The sequence below is a fragment of the Platalea leucorodia genome (assembly GCF_965183815.1).
Source record: "Platalea leucorodia genome assembly, contig: HAP1_HAP1_SCAFFOLD_628, whole genome shotgun sequence".
Taxonomy (NCBI): Eukaryota; Metazoa; Chordata; class Aves; order Pelecaniformes; family Threskiornithidae; genus Platalea; species Platalea leucorodia.
In genome coordinates this window covers 1-19,822 of record NW_028121006.1, presented here as the reverse complement: position 1 = coordinate 19,822, position 19,822 = coordinate 1, and the positions used below count along the sequence as shown (strand labels likewise).

The 19,822-nt window shown below is 77.2% G+C and overlaps 2 protein-coding genes across 2 annotated transcripts; both read right to left on the bottom strand.

Moving 5' to 3' along the window:
• Nucleotides 1-5: 5 nt before the first annotated feature.
• Nucleotides 6-2,975, bottom strand: RENBP (renin binding protein; the record flags this gene model as incomplete). Its single annotated transcript, XM_082339249.1, has 5 exons — nt 2,822-2,975; nt 2,490-2,565; nt 1,935-2,010; nt 966-1,138; nt 6-119 (listed from the first exon to the last, which is right to left on the bottom strand). Coding segments are annotated over exons 1-5 (549 nt in total), but the record flags the coding sequence as incomplete, so codon positions are not given.
• Nucleotides 2,976-4,195: 1,220 nt separating this feature from the next.
• On the bottom strand, nt 4,196-19,244 carry HCFC1 (host cell factor C1; the record flags this gene model as incomplete). Its single annotated transcript, XM_082339250.1, is given in 21 exon segments — nt 4,196-4,582; nt 5,306-5,369; nt 6,325-6,579; nt 6,582-6,612; nt 6,614-6,631; nt 7,713-7,898; nt 10,363-10,500; nt 10,589-10,707; nt 10,803-10,978; nt 10,980-11,169; nt 12,029-12,476; nt 13,370-13,536; nt 13,625-15,260; nt 15,688-15,908; nt 15,993-16,131; nt 16,233-16,375; nt 16,462-16,681; nt 17,764-17,868; nt 18,495-18,725; nt 18,806-19,003; nt 19,081-19,244. Coding segments are annotated over 21 exon segments (4,889 nt in total), but the record flags the coding sequence as incomplete, so codon positions are not given.
• Nucleotides 19,245-19,822: the final 578 nt, after the last annotated feature.

The window sequence follows — 19,822 nt, the reverse complement described above, 5'->3', positions numbered from 1 at the left end:
ACCATGGGCACGGCCAGCGCCTGCTGGGGGGGGGCCCCGGGCAGCGGCGGCCGCCCCAGCTCCTGGGGGGCCCCCCGCGCCCAGCCCCCCACCGCCAGCGCCCAGGCCCGCGCCGCCGCCTGCGGGGAGAGGGGCGTCCTAGGGGCGCGGGGGGGCACCGGGGGGGCACCGGGGGGCTGGGGTCCCTCTGTGGGGCTGGGGTCCCTCTGTGGGGCTGGGGGCACCGGGGGGCACCGGGGGGCTGGGGTCCCTCCGTGGGGCTGGGGTCCCTCTGTGGGGGCCAGGGGGTCCCCACGGTGGGGCAGGGGTCCCCAAGATGGGGCTGGGGGTCCCTACTGTGGGGCTGGGGGTCCCCTCCATGGGGCTGGGGGTCCCCTCCATGGGGCAGAGACCCCCACCGTGGGGCAGAGGGTCCCTGCTGTGGGGCGGGGGTCCCCTCCATGGGGCAGGGGAGTCCCTTCCATGGGGCAGGGGGTCCCCCCATGGGGCAGGGCTCCCCCCATGGGGCAGGGCTCCTGCCGTGGGTCGGGGGCTCCCGCCGTGGGTCGGGGCTCCCGCCGTGGGTCGGGGCTCCCCCCCATGGGGCAGGGCTCCCCCCGTGGGTCGGGGGCTCCCGCCGTGGGTCGGGGGCTCCGCGCCGTGGGTCGGGGCTCCCGCCGTGGGTCGGGGGCTCCCGCCGTGGGTCGGGGCTCCCCCCGTGGGTCGGGGGCTCCCGCTGTGGGTCGGGGGCTCCCCCCGTGGGGCAGGGCTCCCCCCGTGGGTCGGGGCTCCCCCCGTGGGTCGGGGCTCCCCCTGTGGGTCGGGGGCTCCCGCCGTGGGTCGGGGGCTCCCCCCGTGGGGCAGGGCTCCCCCCGTGGGTCGGGGCTCCCCCCGTGGGGCAGGGCTCCCCCCGTGGGTCGGGGCTCCCGCCGTGGGTCGGGGCTCCCCCCCGTGGGTCGGGGCTCCCGCCGTGGGTCGGGGCTCACCCGGTAGCGGGGCTCCCCGGCCGCGCGCCCCAGCTCGTCCAGCCCCAGGGCGCAGAAGGCCTCGCTGAAGACGCTGCGCTGCACCCGCGCCGGGCGCCCGTCCCGCGTCAGGGCGAAGGCGACGCGGGGGGAGCCGGGGCGCAGCGGGGCGCAGCGCAGCAGGAACTCCCCCCCTGCGGGCAGCGGGGCTCAGCGGCGCTTGGGGGGCGCCCCGCATCGCCGCCCCGCATCACCGCCCCACATCACCGCCCCACATCACCGCCCCGCATCGCCGCCCCGCATCGCCGCCCCACATCGCCGCCCCGCATCGCCGCCCCGCATCGCCGCCCCGCATCGCCGCCCCACATCACCGCCCCACATCGCCCCCGCCGCCCCGCATCGCCCCCCGCCGCCCCGCATCGCCGCCCCGCATCGCCGCCCCACATCGCCGCCCCACATCACCGCCCCGCATCGCCGCCCCGCATCGCCGCCCCGCATCGCCGCCCCGCATCGCCGCCCCACATCGCCGCCCCGCATCGCCGCCCCGCATCGCCGCCCCGCATCGCCCCCGCCGCCCTGCATCGCCGCCCCCGCATCGCCGCCCCACATCACCGCCCCGCATCACCGCCCCGCATCGCCCCCGCCGCCCCACATCACCGCCCCACATCGCCGCCCCACATCGCCGCCCCACATCGCCGCCCCGCATCACCGCCCCACATCGCCCCCGCCGCCCCGCATCGCCGCCCCGCATCGCCGCCCCACATCACCGCCCCACATCACCGCCCCGCATCACCGCCCCGCATCGCCCCCGCCGCCCCACATCACCGCCCCACATCGCCGCCCCACATCGCCGCCCCACATCGCCGCCCCGCATCACCGCCCCACATCGCCGCCCCGCATCACCGCCCCACATCACCGCCCCACATCGCCGCCCCGCATCACCGCCCCGCATCGCCGCCCCACATCGCCGCCCCACATCGTCACACTCACCGGCGCGAGCCGCCTCCAGCAGCTCGGGGCGTCGGAAGCGGGGAACCGTGCGGTAGAGGCGGGAGTAGACCCACACCTGCGGGGGCGAGGAAGGGGGCACGGAGGGACCCACGGCGCCCGCCCCACACCTCCCGCCCCACACCTCCTGCCCCACGGCGCCCGCCCCACGCCACCTGCCCCACGGCGCCCGCCCCACACCTCCCGCCCCACACCTCCTGCCTCCCACCCCACACCGCCCGCCCCACGCCACCCGTCCCACGCCTCCTGCCCCACACCACCCGCCCCACACCTCCCACCTCCCGCCCCACGCCTCCCGCCCCACACCTCCCGCCTCCTGCCCCACACCTCCTGCCCCACGCCGCCCACCCCATGGCGCCCGCCCCACGCCGCCTGTCCCACGCCTCCCGCCCCACACCTCCCACCTCCTGCCCCACACCTCCTGCCCCACGCCGCCCACCCCATGGCGCCCGCCCCACGCCACCTGTCCCACACCTCCCGCCCCACACCTCCTGCCCCACAGCTCCCGCCCCACGGCGCCCGCCCCACGGCGCTCACCTGCCGGCCCTGCATCCAGACGTACTTGGTCTCGTCGTAGACGGTGCCGTCGCGGCTCAGGCAGGAGAAGAAGCCGCTGCCGGGGGGACGGGCGCGGGGGTCACGCAGTGGGGCTGGGGGGCCCGGGCCGTGGGGCGGGGGCTGGGGGGCCCAGACCCGGGCCGTGGGGCGGGGGTTGGGGGGCCCAGACCGGGGTCAGGCCGTGGGGCGGGGGTTGGGGGGCCCAGACCCGGGCCGTGGGGCAGGGTTGGGGGGCCCAGACCCGGGCCGTGGGGCGGGGGTTGGGGGGCCCAGACCCGGGCCGTGGGGCGGGGGTTGGGGGCCCGGCCCACCCGTGCTGGGGGTCGTGGGAGTGGCGCTCCCAGAAGGCGATGGTGGCGTCCAGCTCGGCCGCGATCCGCTCCCGCCACTCCCGCAGCGCCGCCTCCATCGGCTCCTCCATGGCCGCGGACGGGGGCACCGCGCTGTGGGGCGCCCCACGGCCCCTCAGCCCCACGGCCCCTCAGCCCCACGGACCCCCAGCCCCACGGCCCCCTCAGCCCCACGGCCCCCCCAGCCCCACGGCCCCTCAGCCCCACGGCCCCCCCAGCCCCACGGACCCCCAGCCCCACGGCCCCCTCAGCCCCACGGCCCCTCAGCCCCACGGACCCCCAGCCCCACGGCCCCCTCAGCCCCACGGACCCCCAGCCCCACGGCCCCCCAGCCCCACGGCCCCCCAGCCCCACGGCCCCCTCAGCCCCACGGCCCCCCCAGCCCCACGGCCCCCTCAGCCCCACGGCCCCCCAGCCCCACCATGGGGCCCCTCAGCCCCACAAATCCCCCATTAGGGTCCCCACAGCCCCGCCATGGGGCACCCCCCGCCCCACAGCCCCACAGCGGGGGTCCCCCGCCCCACAGCCCCGCCATGGGGCACCCCCCGCCCCACAGCCCCACAGCGGGGGTCCCCCGCCCCACAGCCCCGCCATGGGGCACCCCCCCGCCCCACAGCCCCACAGCGGGGGGTCCCCCGCCCCACAGCCCCGCCATGGGGCACCCCCCGCCCCACAGCCCCACAGCGGGGGTCCCCCGCCCCACAGCCCCGCCATGGGGCACCCCCCCGCCCCACAGCCCCACAGCGGGGGTCCCCAGCCCCACAGCCCCGCCATGGGGGTCCCCAGCCCCACAGCCCCACAGCAGGGGTCCCCCGCCCCACAGCCCCGCCATGGGGCACCCCCCGCCCCACAGCCCCACAGCGGGGGTCCCCCGCCCCACAGCCCCGCCATGGGGCGCCCCCCGCCCCACAGCCCCACCATGGGGCACCCCCAGCCCCACAGCCCCGCCATGGGGCGCCCCCCGCCCCACAGCCCCGCCATGGGGCACCCCCCGCCCCACAGCGGGGCTCCCCAGCCCCGGACCCACCGCGACGCCGCGACCGCTGCCCTGTCACGAGACCCCGCGCGCCTGCCCCACCCTGCCGGCCACGCCCACTGTCCCGGCCACGCCCACTGCCCCGGCCACGCCCACTGTCCCGGCCACGCCCCTCCGCCGGCCACGCCCCCCCGGACTCCCCCGGGTCCTCCTGCCCCACCGCCCCCCCCCAGCCCCACAAGTGGGGGCCCCACCGCCCCCCCCCGGCCCCAGCCCCACAAGTGGGGGGGCGCAGAGGGGCCGGGAGCCCCTCCCCCCCCCCCCCGAAACTCCCCCTTTTACTCCAAAAAAATGTCTTTTAATCGTTCAAAATAGCACAAAAACGACAGATACGGACAGCACGGGGGGGCGGGGGGGCCCCCCATACACTATAATACACTGGGGGCCGCCCCACGGCCGCCCCCACGGCCGCCCCACGGCTGCCCCACGGCCGCCCCCCGGCTCTGTACAGGGGGGGCCCCGCGGGGGGAGGGGCAGCGCGTACAAAACTTCATTCCAGCAACTGCAACAGGTAAAAAAAAGTGGTGGGTGCCCCCCCCCCCCCCGCCCCTCCCCCCACCCCCACCCCCGGCGGCGTCCGGACCCCCCCGCGGGGGGGGGGGGAGGGGGCGCGGGTGGGGGCGGGGCGCGGGTGGGGGCGGGGCCCTCACTGCCCGTCGGCCTTGGGCTTCTTTGGAGCGGATTTCCTGTGGGGGGGGGAGGGGGGAGATGTGGGGCTGCCCCACGGAGCCCCCCCCGCAGCCCCACAGAGCCCCCATAGCCCCCCCCCAGCCCCACAGACCCCCCCCAGCCCCCCCCCCAGCCCCACGGGGCTGCCCTGACCCCCCAACCCAGCCCCACAGAGCCCCCCATAGCCCCCCAACCTCCCCCCCAGCCCCCCAACCCAGCCCCACAGAGCCCCCCATAGCCCCCCCCCAGCCCCCTAACCTCCCCTTGACCCCCCCCCAGCCCCCCAACCCAGCCCCACGGGGCTGCCCTGACCCCCAGCCCAGCCCCACAGCCCCCCCATAGCCCCCCCAGCCCCCCAGCTCTCCCCTGACCCCCAGCCCAGCCCCCACGGCCCCCCCATAGCCCCCCCAGCCCCCCAGCTCTCCCCTGACCCCCAGCCCAGCCCCCCAGCCCCCCCATAGCCCCCCCAGCCCCCCAGCTCTCCCCTGACCCCCAGCCCCACAGCCCCCCCCATAGCCCCCCCAGCCCCCAGCTCTCCCCTGACCCCCAGCCCCACAGCCCCCCCATAGCCCCCCCAGCCCCCCAGCTCTCCCCTGACCCCCAGCCCAGCCCCACGGCCCCCCCATAGCCCCCCCAGCCCCCCAGCTCTCCCCTGACCCCCAGCCCCACAGCCCCCCCATAGCCCCCCCAGCCCCCCAGCTCTCCCCTGACCCCCAGCCCAGCCCCACGGCCCCACTCACAGGTCGGGGGACGAGAGCGGCCGCTTGCTGGCGGGTTTGGCCACGGATCCGTCCTTGCTGGACTCTGGGGGGACGGACGGACGGACGGGCGGGCACGTGAGGGGCCCGGGCCTCCCGCCCCACGGCCTCGGGGCACCCCGACATCTGGGGCAGCCCCCCGGGGCCCCTCGCAGCCCCCCGACCCATGGAGAAGAGCCGCAGCCCCGGAGCCGGGGGTCCCCATCTCCCCAGGGTGGCGCGGGGGGGAGCCCCACGGGGACCCCCAGCCGTGGGGCAGCCCACGGGGACCCCCAGGTGTGGGGCAGCCCCACATCCCCCCACCCGCCCCGCACGGCGTGGCCGTAGCCCTTCTCCCCGCAGCTGGTGGCGGTCCCGCCATCCCTGGAGCCCGGCCCCCCAGGTGTGGGGCAGCCCCCCGAGTGTGGGGCAGCCCCCCAGGTGTGGGGCAGCCCCCGGCTCTCACGGCGTGGCCGTAGCCCTTCTCCTCCCGGACACCCGCACCCGCGGTGGCGGTCCCGCCGCCCCCGGAGCCCCCCCGCGCCCGGCCCCCCAGGTGTGGGGCAGCCCCCCAAGTGTGGGGCAGCCCCCAGGTGTGGGGCAGCCCCCCAGCTCTCACGGCGTGGCCGTAGCCCTTCTCCTCCCGGACACCCGCAGCCGCGGTGGCGGTCCCGCCGCCCCCGGAGCCCCCCCGCGCCCGGCCCCCCGAGTGTGGGGCAGCCCCCCAGGTGTGGGGCAGCCCCCCGGCTCTCACGGCGTGGCCGTAGCCTTCTCCTCCCGGACACCCGCAGCCGCGGCGGCGGTCCCGCCGCCCCGGAGCCCCCCGCGCCCGGCCCCCCAGGTGTGGGGCAGCCCCCAAGTGTGGGGCAGCCCCCCAGGTGTGGGGCAGCCCCCCGGCCCCGCACGGCGTGGCCGTAGCCCTTCTCCTCCCGGACACCCGCAGCCGCGGCGGCGGTCCCCGCCGCCCCCGGAGCCCCCCCGCGCCCGGCCCCCCAGGTGTGGGGCAGCCCCCCGGCTCTCACCTTGCAGCCACCGGACCTGGGTGGCGGGGCCGTAGCCCTTCTCGTTGCGGGCGGCGATGCGGAAGATGATGGCGGGCTTGGTGGTGTAGTCGATGTGGGCGGTGGAGAGGCTGCCCGACTGCACCAGGCAGGAGGGGCTGGGCCCGCAGTAGACCCGCATGAAGGCCAGCTGGGCCGGCGGCCCCTTGGGCTCGGTGGCCCCCGGCCCCCCGCCGGCCCCCTGGATGGCCAGGTAGACCGAGTACTCGACGATGCGCCCGAGGTGACGGAGGGGGGCTCCCAGGTCAGGGTGCGCCCCGTCCGGGCTCTGCGGGAGAGAGGCCATGGGAGGGGGCGACGGGGGGGGGGACAAAGGGGGGGAGGGGAGACGCGACTTGGGGGGCGCAGAGGGGGACGGGGGTGGGGGACAAAGATGGGGACACGTTTGGGGACGGGGACGCGACTTGGGGGGCGCAGAGGGGGACGGGGGGGGGACGGGGATGTGGGGCTGGGGACAAAGGGGGGGAGGGGAGACGCGACTTGGGGGGCGCAGAGGGGGACGCAATGGGGACGTGGGGTGGGGACAAAGATGGGGACACGTTTGGGGACGGGGACGCGATTTGGGGGGCGCAGAGGGGGACGGGGGGGGGGACAAAGATGGGGACACGTTTGGGGACGGGGACGCGACTTGGGGGGCGCAGAGGGGGACGGGGGGGACGTGGGGTGGGGGACAAAGATGGGGACACGTTTGGGGACGGGGACGCAACGGTTGGGGACAAAGTCGGGGACGTGGTGGGGGACGGGGACGCGTGGGGTGGGGACCGATTTGGGGCCGGGGACGCGTAATTTTGGGGACCAATTTGGGGACGAGGCCGTGCTGGTGGGGGACATGGACAGGGACAACTTTGGGGACAGGGACGTCATTTTGGGGACAAATTTGGGGACAGGGCCGTGCTGGCTGGGGACACGGATGGGGACAAGTTTGGGGCCGGGGACACGTAATTTTGGGGACCAATTTGGGGACGAGGCCGGGCTGGCGGGGGACAAGGATGGGGCCACCTTTGGGGACAGGGACGCCTGGTTTTGGGGACAAATTTGGGGCCGGGGACACGTAATTTTGGGGCCACGTTTGGGGCCAGGGCCGTGCTGGTGGGGGACACGGACGGGGCCACCTTTGGGGACAGGGACGTCATTTTTGGGGCCACGTTTGGGGCCGGGGCCAGGAAGGCGAGGGGAGCGGGGGGCGGCGGCGGCGCGGGCGGCGCCGTGGGTGGCGCCGTGGGTCGCGCCGTGGGTGGCGCCGTGGGTCGCGCCGTGCCGTGGGTCGCGCCGTGGGTCGCGCTGTGCCGTGGGTCGCGCCGCGCCGTGGGTCGCGCCGTGGGTGGCGCCGTGGGTGGCGCCGCGGGTACCTTGCTGATCTTGATGGCGCAGGGGGCGCCGGGGAAGCCGGGCAGGCAGGTCTTGAAGGCGGAGAGGTCGGAGAAGGGCCCGCGGCCGCAGGCGTTCAGCCCCGCCACCCGGAACTTGTAGGCCGTCCCCGGCTGCAGCTCCTGCCGCCGCAGCTGCGAGTGGTCCGGGACCCCCGTCCCCTCCTCCTGCGGCGGGGGAGGCGGTGGGGACGCGGCGGCGGCGGGGACGGGGACGCGGCGGCGGGGACGGGGACGCGAGGACGGGGACGCGGGGACGGGGATGGGGACGCGGCGGCGGGGACGGGGACGCGGCGGCGGGGACGGGGACGCGAGGACGGGGACGCGGCGGCGGGGACGGGGACGCGGCGGCGGGGACGGGGACGCGGCGGCGGGGACGGGGACGCGAGGACGGGGACGCGGCGGCGGGGACGGGGACGCGGCGGCGGGGACGGGGACGCGAGGACGGGGACGCGGCGGCGGGGACGGGGATGCGGGGACGGGGATGGGGACGCGGCGGCAGGGATGGGGGACGCGGCGGCGGGGACGCGGGGATGGGGACGGGGACGCGGGGACGGGGATGGGGACGCGGCGGCGGGGATGGGGACGCGGCGGCGGGGACGGGGACGCAAGGACGGGGACGCGGCGGCAGGGACGGGGACGCGAGGACGGGGACGCGGCGGCGGGGACGGGGACGCGGGGACGGGGATGGGGACGCGGCAGCGGGGACGGGGACGCGAGGACGGGGACGCGGGGATGGGGACGGGGACGCGGGGACGGGGATGGGGACGCGGCGGCGGGGGCGGGGATGGGGACGCGGCGGCGGGGACGGGGACGCGAGGACGGGGACGCGGCGGCGGGGACGGGGACGCGGGGACGGGGATGGGGACGCGGCGGCGGGGACGGGGACGCGGCGGCGGGGACGCGGGGATGGGGACGGGGACGCGGGGACGGGGATGGGGACGCGGCGGCGGGGACGGGGACGCGAGGATGGGGACGCGGCGGCGGGGACGGGGACGCGGGGATGGGGACGCGGCGGTGGGGACGGGGACGCGGTGGCGGGGACGGGGACGCGGGGACGGGGATGGGGATGCGGCGGTGGGGACGCGGCGGCGGGGACGGGGACGCGGGGATGGGGACGCGGGGACGCGAGGACAGGGATGTCGGGATGCTCCCAAGGGACGTTGGGGGGACGTGGGACGCCCGTGGGGACACCGAGCTGCTCCCAAGGGAGACCGGGGGGATGTGGGGACACCGGGATGCCCATGGGGACACGGGACGTCCGTAGGGACATGGGATGTCCGTAGGGACACCAGGAAGGCCATGGGGACACGGGACGTCCGTAGGGACATGGGATGTCCGTAGGGACACCAGGAAGGCCATAAGGGACGTCTGGAGGAACGCGGGACGTCCACAGGGACATGGGACATCCATGGGGACGTAAAAACGCCCCTACAGGACACGAGACGTCCGTGGGGACACGGGACGTCCATAGGGATGTCGGGAAGGCCATGAGGGACGTTTGGAGGGACACAGGACATCCATAGGGACACAGGACGTCCATGGGGACACCGGGAAGCCCATGGGGACACGGGACGTCCATAGGGACACAGGACGTCCATGGGGACACCGGGAAGCCCATGGGGACACGGGACGTCCATAGGGACGTAAAAACGCCCCTAAAGGACACGGGACGTCCGTGGGGACGTCAGGAAGGCCATAAGGGACATTTGAAGGGACACGGGACATCCATAGGGACATGGGACGTCCGTAGGGACACTGGGAAGCCCATGGGGACACGGGACATCCATAGGGACATGGGACGTCCGTAGGGACACCGGGAAGCCCATGGGGACACGGGACGTCCGTAGGGACGTTTGGAGGGATGCGGGACGTCCGTAGGGACACAGGACGCCCGTGGGGACACCAGGAAGCCCGTGGGGACATGAGACGTCCGTAGGGACACAGGACGTCCGTGGGGACGTAAAAACGCCCCTAAAGGACATGGGACGTCCATGGGGACACCGGGAAGCCCATGGGGACACGGGACGTCCATAGGGACATGGGACATCCATAGGGACACCGGGAAGGCCATGGGGACACGGGACGTCCGTAGGGACACCAGGAAGCCCATGGGGACACGGAACGTCCATAGGGACACCGGGAAGGCCATAAGGGACGTTTGGAGGGACACGGGACATCCATAGGGACACAGGACGTCCGTGGGGAAGTCGGGAAGCCCATGAGGGACACAGGACATCCGTAGGGACCCGGGACGTCCGTGGGGACACAGGACGTCCGTGGGGACGCCGGGAAGCCCATGAGGGACACGGGACGTCCGTGGGGACACGGGACGCCCGTGGGGACGCCGGGAAGCCCATGAGGGACATGAGACGTCCGTGGGGACACGGGACGCCCGCGGGGACGCCGGGAAGCCCATGAGGGACACGGGACGTCCGTGGGGACACCGGGAAGTCCATGAGGGACACGGGATGCCCGTGGGGACACCGGGAAGCCCATGAGGGACACGGGACGTCCGTGGGGACACGGGACGCCCGCGGGGACGCCGGGAAGCCCACGGTGGCCACCAAGGGGAGGGAGCAGGGCCCCGGGGGGCCGGCGAGGGGCCGGGGGCGGCCCTGGGGACACTCACGTCGGCGGAGGGAGCGTCCTCGGGCGGGAGGAAGTAGTGCGTCACCATCATGGTGGTGCCCTTGATGACGCCCACGTCGAACCACTGGTTCTCCTTCTTGGCCAGCGCCTTGGGGGGCTGCGCCGCGGGGTCCGGCTTCTGCGGGGGGGGGGGGGGACGGGGACGGGGGGGGTCACCGGGACGTCGCCGCCCCGCGCCGGCCCCCCCCGGCCCCCCCGTCACTCACCACCGGGGCGCTCTCGATGCCGTTGGCCACCTCGGCCAGGGCGGTGGCCGCCTGCAGCTTGGCCGGGCTGGGGCCCACCACGGGCTGGGGGGCGGCGAAGGCGCTGGAGGGGGCCAGCCCTGCGGGGGGAGGAGAATTGGGGGGGGGGGGGGGGTTATTTGGGGGGCCCCCCCGCCCCCCCCCCCCTCCCCGGGGGTCCCGTCCCCGGTCTCACCGTCGGCGGCGGGGGGCAGGAGGCCGGCGGGGGGCCCGGCGGGCGGCCCCAGCTCCCCCAGCCCGTTGGCGTCGGCGGCCGGGTCGTTGAGGCTGTCGGCGGGGGCCAGGGCTTCGGTGGGGAGGTTGGGGGGGCGCCGGCGGGGTGGGGGCTCGGGGGGCGGCGGCGGCGGGGGCCTGGGGGGCCGGGGCGGCGGCGGCGGCGGCCGCCTCCTGGAGCTGCTGCTGCTGGACCAGCGCGGCCAGCTCCTGCTGCGTCAGCACGATGGGGATGGCCGCCCCCGGCCCCTCCGGCCCCTCCGGCCCCAGCGGGCCCAGCTCCGGGGGGGCCGCCGCCGGGCTCCCGCTCTCCAGGGGCTCCGCCGCGCCTGCCGGAGGGGGCGGCGTCAGGGGGGCCGCCAGGCCGCGGCGGGGCCGCCGTGAGCACGGGAGCGGGCCACCGGGACCGTGGGGCCACCACCGCTACGGGACCAGGGCAACCGGGACCGTGGGGCCACCACCGCTACGGGACGGTGGCCACCACCACTATAGGACTGGGACCACCACCACTATGGGAGCAGGGCCATCGTGACCATGGGGCCACCACCGCTATGGGACGGTGGCCACCACCACTATAGGACTGGGGCCACCACCACTATGGGAGCAGGGCCACCACGACTGTGGGGCCAAGGCCACCACGACCACAGGGCCACCACCACGACCATGGGACCAGGGCTCCCACCCCTATGGGGCTACCACCGTTCTGGGACCAAGACCACCCCGACTATGTGGCCACCACCCCCCCATGTGGCCACCATCACCCCTACGGGGCCAAGACCACCACGACTACGGGGCCAAGACCACCATGACCATGGGGCCACCACCACCCCTACGAGGCCACCCCCCCCCCCATGGGGCCAAGACCACCATGACTACAGGGCCACCACCATGACTACAGGGCCACCACCACCCCTATGGGGCCAGCACTGTTCTGGGACCAAGACCACCCTGACTACGGGGCCACCACCACCCCTATGTGGCCACCATGACTACGGGGCCACCACCACCCCTATGTGGCCACCATGACTACGGGGCCACCACCACCCCTATGGGGCCAAGACCACCACGACCACGGGGCCACCACGACGATCTACGGGGCCACCACCCCCACGACCGCGGCTCCCACCCCTACGTGGCCACCGCCCCTGCCGCGCGGCCACCGCCCCCCCCGCGCCCGCGGGGGCTCACCCATGACGGCCTGCTGGGCCGCCTGCAGCACGGCCTGGATGGCCAGCGCCTGGGCCTCCTCGCTAGCCGCCGCCTGCGCCGCCGCCTCGGCCGCCGCCGTCACCGCCAGCTCCTCGGGGGTCAGCCCCGTCACCACCAGCGCCGGGGCGGCCGCGCCCCCCGCCGGGCCCCCCAGCGGCGCCTCCGCCATCAGCTCGGGGGGCAGCCCCAGCCCCTCGGCCTCCCCGCCGCCGGCGGGGCCGGGGGGCAGCACCACCACCGCCAGCGGCTCGGGGGAGCCGGGGGCCGCCGCCGCCGCCGGGGGGGCCGGGGGGGTGGCGGCGGGGGCGGGCGGCGGCGGCGGCGGGGGGGTGGCGGCGGGGGGCTCGGGGGGCGGCGGGGCGTCCCCGGTGGCGGCGGCGGGGGGCTCGGGGGGCGCCGGGGGGGGCTCCGTCAGCGAGGAGATGCTCTGGGGGGGGAGGGGAGGTTGGGGGGGGGGGGAATGGGCCCCCCCCCCCCGCACGGCCCCAAAGCCTGGGGGCCCCGCAGCCCCCCCCCGGGGCCCCGCAGCCCCCCCGTGTCCCTGAACGCCCCCCATACGGCCCCAAAGCCCCCCGTGACCCTAAATGCCCCCCCATGTCCCCAAAGCCCCCCCCGTGTCCCTTAATGCCCCCCACTGTGTCCCCCAAGAGCCCCCCCCATCTCCCCAAAGCCCCCCCATGGCCCTTGATGCCCCCCCATGTCCCCAAAACCCCCCCCCGTGTCCCCAAAGCCCCCCCCATGGCCCTTAATGCCCCCCCATGGCCCTAAGTGACCCCCCCATGTCCCCAAAGCCCCCCCCAGTGTCCCCAAAGCCCCCCCATGGCCCTTGATGCCCCCCCATGTCCCCAAAACCCCCCCCCGTGTCCCCAAAGCCCCCCCCATGTCCCTTAATGCCCCCCCATGGCTAAGTGACCCCCCCATGGCCCCAAAGCCCCCCCCATGTCCCTTAATGCCCCCCCATGGCCCTAAGTGACCCCCCCCATGGCCCCAAAGCCCCCCCCATGTCCCTTAATGCCCCCCCATGGCCCTAAGTGACCCCCCCATGGCCCCAAAGCCCCCCCCAGTGTCCCCAAAGCCCCCCCCATGTCCCTTAATGCCCCCCCCGTGTCCCTTAGTGACCCCCCCGTATCCCCAAAGCCCCCCCCATGTCCCCAAAGGCCCCCCCATGTCCCTTAATGCCCCCCCCATGGCCCTTAGTGACCCCCCCATGTCCCCAAAGCCCCCCCCAGTGTCCCCAAAGCCCCCCCCGTGTCCCTTAACGCCCCCCCCGTGTCCCCAAAGCCCCCCCCCGCCCCTCAATCCCCCCGGCCCCCCCCTCACCGGGACGGCGGGCCCCGGCGCCGGCGTGGACTGGGTGACGGTGGTGACGGCCCGGGGCTGGGGGGTCCCGGCGCCGCTGGGGCCGGGGCTGGGGGTGCCGGGGGCGGGGGCCCCCTCGCCCGGGGGGGGCTCGGGCTCCCCCTGCCCGTTGGCAGCCGGCGGCGGCTCTGCGAGGAGAAAGGGGGGGGTGAGCGGCGCGACCCCCTCCCCAAAACCGCGCCCAGGGCGGCGGCGGCGGCGGCGGCGCGGCGTCACCTTGGTTGGCGCCCATGCTGGAGGTGACGGTGGTGGCCGTGGCGGTCGTCCCCGTCTCGTGGGTCTCGCAGGGGGGGTTGGAGCAGCCGCGGGGGGGCCGGGGGCTGCGGGGGCCCTCGGGGGGCGGCGGGGGGGCCCCCTCGGCCGGCGTCATGGTGGTGCCGGTGGCCGTCGTCTGGTGGGTCTCGCAGGGCGGGGAGCCCTGCTCCGGCCCCCCGCTCGTCCCGGCCGTGGCCGTGGTGGCCGTGTTGGTCGTGCCGGTCTCGTGGGTCTCGCAGGGGGGGTTGGCGCAGGGCCGGGACCCCGCCGCCGTGGCGGTGGTGGCCGTGGCCGTCGTCCCCGTCTCGTGGGTCTCGCAGGGGGGGTTGGCGCAGGGGCGCGAGGCCGCGGCGGCCGTCGCCGTCTCGTGGGTCTGGCGGGGCCTCGCCCCCGCCGCCGTGGTGGTGGTGGCCGTGTTGGTCGTCCCGGTCTCGTGGGTCTCGCAGGGGGGGTTGGCGCAGGGGCGCGCGGCGGCGGCGGCGGCCGCGTCGGTCGTCCCGGTGTCGCGGGGCGGGTTGGAGCACAGTCTCGACGCCGTGGCGGTGGTCACCGTGTTGGTCGTCCCGGTCTCGTGGGTCTCGCAGGGGGGGTTGGCGCAGGGCCGGGACCCCGCCGCCGTGGTGGTGGTGGCCGTGTTGGTCGTCCCGGTCTCGTGCGTCTCGCAGGGCGGGTTGGCGCAGGGTCGCGACGCCGCGGCCACGGTGACGGTGGCCGTGTTGGTCGTCCCGGTCTCGTGCGTCTCGCAGGGCGGGTTGGCGCAGGGTCTCGTCCCCGCGGCGGCGGCGGCCCCGTGGCTCTCGCCGGGCGGGCCGGAGGACGCCCACGGCACCGCCGCCGCCGCCGCCGCCTCGGGCGGGCGGTGGGTTTGGCACGGCTGGTTTTCCTCCCCCGTCCGCTCCCCGTGGGCGCGGGGGCCGGCGACGGCCAGCGGCGCGGCGGTGCCGGCGGCCGCCGTCTGCTGGGTTTGGCACGCGGCGGCGGGGGGCTCCGCCGGCCCCCGGGGCGGGCAGGGGCGGGCGGCGGCGGCGGCGGCGGGGGTGCTGGTGGTGCCGGCCTCGCAGGGGGGGTTGGCGCAGGGCCGGGGGCCGGCGGGGGCCTCGCGGCAAACCCGCGGCGTCATGGTGGTGCCGGTGGCCGCCGTCTGCTGGGTGGGGCAGGGGGCGGCGGGCCGGGCGTCGGCGCCGCGGCGGGCGCCGGCGGCGGTGGGGGTGTTGGTGGTGCCGGTCTCGTGGGTCTCGCAGGGGGGGTTGGAGCAGACGCGGACGACGCCGGCGGGCAGCGCCGCCGCCTCGGGCCCCTCGCAGACCAGCTGGAGCTGGGGGGCGGCCGCCAGCCCCCCGCCCACGTTGGCCACCAGGCTGGTGGTGGGGGTGTTGGTGGTGCCGGTCTCGTGGGTCTCGCAGGGGGGGTTGGAGCAGACCAGGGTGACGGTGCCGGCCCCCGCCTCGGCCTGGCCGGAATCGGGGAGGGGGCCGGCGGCCGCCGGCTGCTCGGTGGTGGGGGAGGCCAGGATGGAGACGGGGAGGTCGTGGACGGGCTGCGCCTCCACCCCGCTGGGCGTCGTGATCAGCGTCACCTGGGTGGGCTGGGACACGGGCTGCCGCCCCGCCGCGCGTCACCGGGGGGCCGGGACCCCCCCGCGCGTCACCGGGGGGAACCGGGACCCCCCCGCGCGTCACCGGGGGGAACCGGGACCCCCCCGCGCGTCACCGGGGGGAACCGGGACCCCGCCGCGTCCCCAGCGCTCCCGACCCGCCCGCAGCCGCGTCCCCCCGGCGCCCCCAAACCCGCGGGACCCCCGGCTGCGCCGCCCCCGCACCCGGGGCTGCGTCCCTGGGTGGCCGGCGGGTCCCCGGTGGTGGCCCGCGGGGTCCCGCTGGTGGCCCACGGCCGCGTCCCCACCTACGCCCAAACCGGGGCCAGGGCCGACGCCGAGCCCTGGGGGCCTGCTCCCCCCCCGCGTGCCGCCGGTGGCTGGTGGCCCGCGGGGCGCCCGCGGTGGCCGCGTCCCCGTCCCCGCTCACCTGCATGGTGATGGTGGGGGTGCCGAGCCCGCCGGCGGCCGTCATGGTGGTCTGGGCGGCCGAGACGGTGATGGCGGCGGGGTTGATGACCTGGCTGGAGAGCGTGGCGATGGTGCCCAGCGTGGTGATGGGGGTGGCCAGCGAGGCGGTGGCGCTGTGGCCGCCGGCCCCCGCCAGGCTGGTCGACACCGTGCCCGTCACCGTCCCCAGCGTGGTGACGCCTGCGGGGAGACCGGCGGCGTCAGGGGACGCCGAGGACCCGGCGGCCGCCCGACCGGCGCGGCGACGCCCAGGCCGGCGCTTACCCGTGGTCCCCTTGACCACCAGCGTGGTGACGGTGGGCTTGACGGCCGAGACGGTGACCGGCGTCACCAGGCGGACGCCGCCCATGGGCACGGTGCGCAGGATGGTGCCCGGCTGCCCGGGGGCTCCCTTAAGGACCACCTGCCGCGGGGGGAGGGGGGTGAGCGGGGCCGGCGCGGGGCCGCGGCGGAGCCGGCGCGGGGCCGCGGCGTGGCCGGTGCGTGGCCGCGCCGCCCCCTCACCTGCGTCACCCCTTGCTGGCCGTGGCCGGTGGCCAGCTTGGGGACGGCGGTGATGATCTTGGCGGGGGTGCCGGTGCCCGACGTCATGACCTTGGTGGTGATGATGGTGATGGGCGACTTGATGCCGGGGCTGCTGGTGACGCCTGGAGGGAGGGAGGGACGGACGGACGGGCGTCAGGGACGGCGGGACGAGGGGCGGCGCCCGCCCCCGCGGCGCCCCGGCGCTCACCGGTGGCTCCCGACTGGGTGATGATGGCGGACATGGGGATGGTTTTGATGATGGTGGTGGTGCCGGGTTTGGTGGTGCTGGGGGAGACGCTGCTGATGCCCAGGATGGTGGGCTTGGCGCCCCCCGCCCCCGCCTGCGTCGTCGTCAGGATGGTGGTGGGCTTCCCGTCCCCCGACGTCACCAGCTTCAGGATGGTCCCCGCCGGCAGCGGGCCCTTCGTCTGCGGCGGGGAGGGGGCACAGTCAGCGGGGGGCTGGGGACGAGGGCGGGGGGCTCGGGGCTGGGCAGGGGGGGTCAGGGATGGGCAGGGGGCTCGGGGACGAGGGCGGGGGGGGTCAGGGATGGGCAGGGGGCTCGGGGATGAGGGTTGGGGGGGCTCGGGGATGGGCAGGGGGCTCGGGGACGAGGGCGGGGGGGGTCAGGGATGGGCAGGGGGCTTGGGGACAAGGGCTGGGGGGGTCAGGGATGGGCGGGGGGCTCGGGGATGAGGGTTGGGGGGGCTCGGGGATGGGCAGGGGGCTCGGGGACGAGGGCGGGGGGGGTCAGGGATGGGCAGGGGGCTTGGGGACAAGGGCAGGGGGCTCAGGGACGGGCGGGGGGCTGGGGGACGAGGGCAGGGGGGCTCAGGGATGAGGGTTGGGGGGCTCAGGGACGGGCGGGGGGCTGGGGGACGAGGGATGGGGGACTCGGGGACGGGCGGGGGGCTTGGGGACGAGGGCAGGGGGCTTGGGGACGGGCAGGGGGCTCGGGGACAAGGGTCGGGGGCTCAGGGATGGGCAGGGGGCTCGGGGACGAGGGTCGGGGGGGCTCAGGGACGGGCAGGGGGCTCGGGGACGAGGGTCGGGGGGGCTCAGGGACGGGCAGGGGGCTCGGGGACAAGGGCTGGGGGGCTCAGGGATGGGCGGGGGGCTGGGGGACGGGCAGGGGGCTCAGGGATGAGGGTTGGGGGGCTCAGGGATGAGGGTTGGGGGGCTCAGGGATGGGCGGGGGGCTCGAGGACAAGGGCTGGGGGGCTCAGGGATGGGCGGGGGGCTGGGGGACGAGGGCGGGGGGCTCGGGGATGGGCAGGGGGCTCGGGGACGAGGGCTGGGGGGCGGGCGGGGGGCTCAGGGACAAGGGCAGGGGGCTCGGGGACGGGCGGGGGGGGGGTCGGGGAGGAGGGCTGGGGTCGGGGGGCTCGGGGATGAGGGTCGGGGGGCTGGGGGACGGGCGGGGGGCTCAGGGATGAGGGCAGGGGGCTGGGGGACGGGCAGGGGGCTGGGGGACGAGGGCGGGGGGCTGGGCGGGGGGCGGGGGGCTCACCTGGATGATCTGGGTGACGGGGCCGGTGGACGCCTGCCCGGTGACGGCCGAGGTCTGCACCGGTTTGGTCTGCACCACCGACATCACCTTGCCCAGGTTGGAGATCTGGGGGGGCACGGGGGGGTCAGGGACCCCCAGGACCCCCGCCTCCCCCAAACTGGGCTAGTTAGGGGGTGAGCGGCCCCCCAGGACCGCGGGGGGGCATCAGTGACCCCCCCGACCCCCAACTCCGGGGTGTTTAGGGGTCAAGTGACCCCCAGGACCCCCAAAAGTGGGGTATTTAGGGGCTGTGAGCCCCCCCGGACCCCCAAACGTGGGGGTCCAAGGGCTCGGTGCCCCCCAGGACCCCCAAACCCGGGGGTCCAAGGGCTCGGTGCCCCCCCCAGACCCCCCAAACGCGGGGGTCCAAGGGCTCGGTGCCCCCCCCGGACCCCCAGAACCCCCAAACGCGGGGGTCCAAGGGCTCGGTGCCCCCCCAGGACCCCCAGAACCCCCAAACCCGGGGGTCCAAGGGCTCGGTGCCCCCCCGGACCCCCAAACGCGGGGGTCCAAGGGCTCGGTGCCCCCCCAGGACCCCCGGACCCCCCAAACCCGGGGGTCCAAGGGCTCAGTGCCCCCCAGAACCCCCAAACGCGGGGGTCCAAGGGCTCGGTGCCCCCCAGGACCCCCAAACGCGGGGGTCCAAGGGCTCGGTGCCCCCCAGGACGGGGTGAGGGGGGGGTCCCACTCACCAGGGCGCTGCCCCCGGGGACGGAGATGGGGCTCTTGACGAGGGTGATGGTCTTGGTGACGCCGCCCACCACGGTGGTCATCACCTGCGCCTGCTGGGCCACCGTCACCGTCCCCGACTTGTGGACGGTGATGATGGGGCGCGTGGCCGCGTTGGTGGCGGGGGCCGCTCCCCCCGCCGTGCCCACCTGGGCCGCCGCCGTCTTCAGCATCCGGGTGGCCGGGTTGCTGACCTGGGGGAGGCAGGGAGGCGGCTCGGACCCCCGGGGACCCCCGCCCCGGTGACGCCGCCGCCGCCGCCGCGCTGGCTTACCATGACGGGAGAGGAGGCCACCTTGACGGTGGCCGGCAGCGTGGTGGTGCCGGGCGAGACGGCCACCGTCTTGACGATGGTGGCGCCGGCGGGGACGCTGAGCACCGTGGGGGCCGAGGCCGGGGGGATTTTCTGGGTGGCGGCGGCCGCCGCCGCCAGCGCCGCCATGCCGCTCATCTGGGGGCTGCTGCCGATCACCTGGGGGGGACGGGAGGGGTGGCCGGCGTCCCCGCGGCTCCCCCCGCCGTCCCCGCGTCCCCCCCGCCGCGACTCACCGTGCCCTGGGGGCTCTGGGTGGGCACCACCATGCGGACGCCGGCGGGCAGGGACGTCACCGTCACCGGGGCTTTGCCGGGCTGCCCGGCCGAGCGCACCGTCACCAGCGGGGGCCCCGCCGCGGCCGCCGGCGGCCCCGTCACCTTCAGCACCGCCGGGACGCCTGCCGCGGGCGGGAGGGGGGGTCAGCGCGGAGCCCCGGCGGCCCCCAGCCCCTGCCCTCGCGGGACCCCTCCCCGCCGCCCCGCCGCCCTGTCCCCGACCCCCCCGGGTCCCCGACCCCCCCGGGTCCCCGTCCCCCACGTGCCCTCCCCCCCATCCCCGCCCCCCCTTACGTTCCCTGTGCCCCCCGGCCCCGAGCCCCCGGCTCCCCCGCCGGCCCCCTGCCCTCACGTCCCCACGTCCCCTATATCCCCTCGGCGTCCCCCCACGTCCCCCCGCGTCCCTATATCCCCCGTATCCCCCGCGCCCTATATCCCCCCCACGTCCCCCCGCGTCCCTATATCCCCCGTATCCCCCCACGCCCTATATCCCCCCCACGTCCCCCCGCGTCCCTATATCCCCCGTATCCCCCCACGCCCTATATCCCCCCCGCGTCCCCCCGCGTCCCTATATCCCCCGTATCCCCCCACGCCCTATATCCCCCCCGCGTCCCCCCGCGTCCCTATATCCCCCGTATCCCCCCACGCCCTATATCCCCCCCGCGTCCCCCCCGCGTCCCTATATCCCCCGTATCCCCCC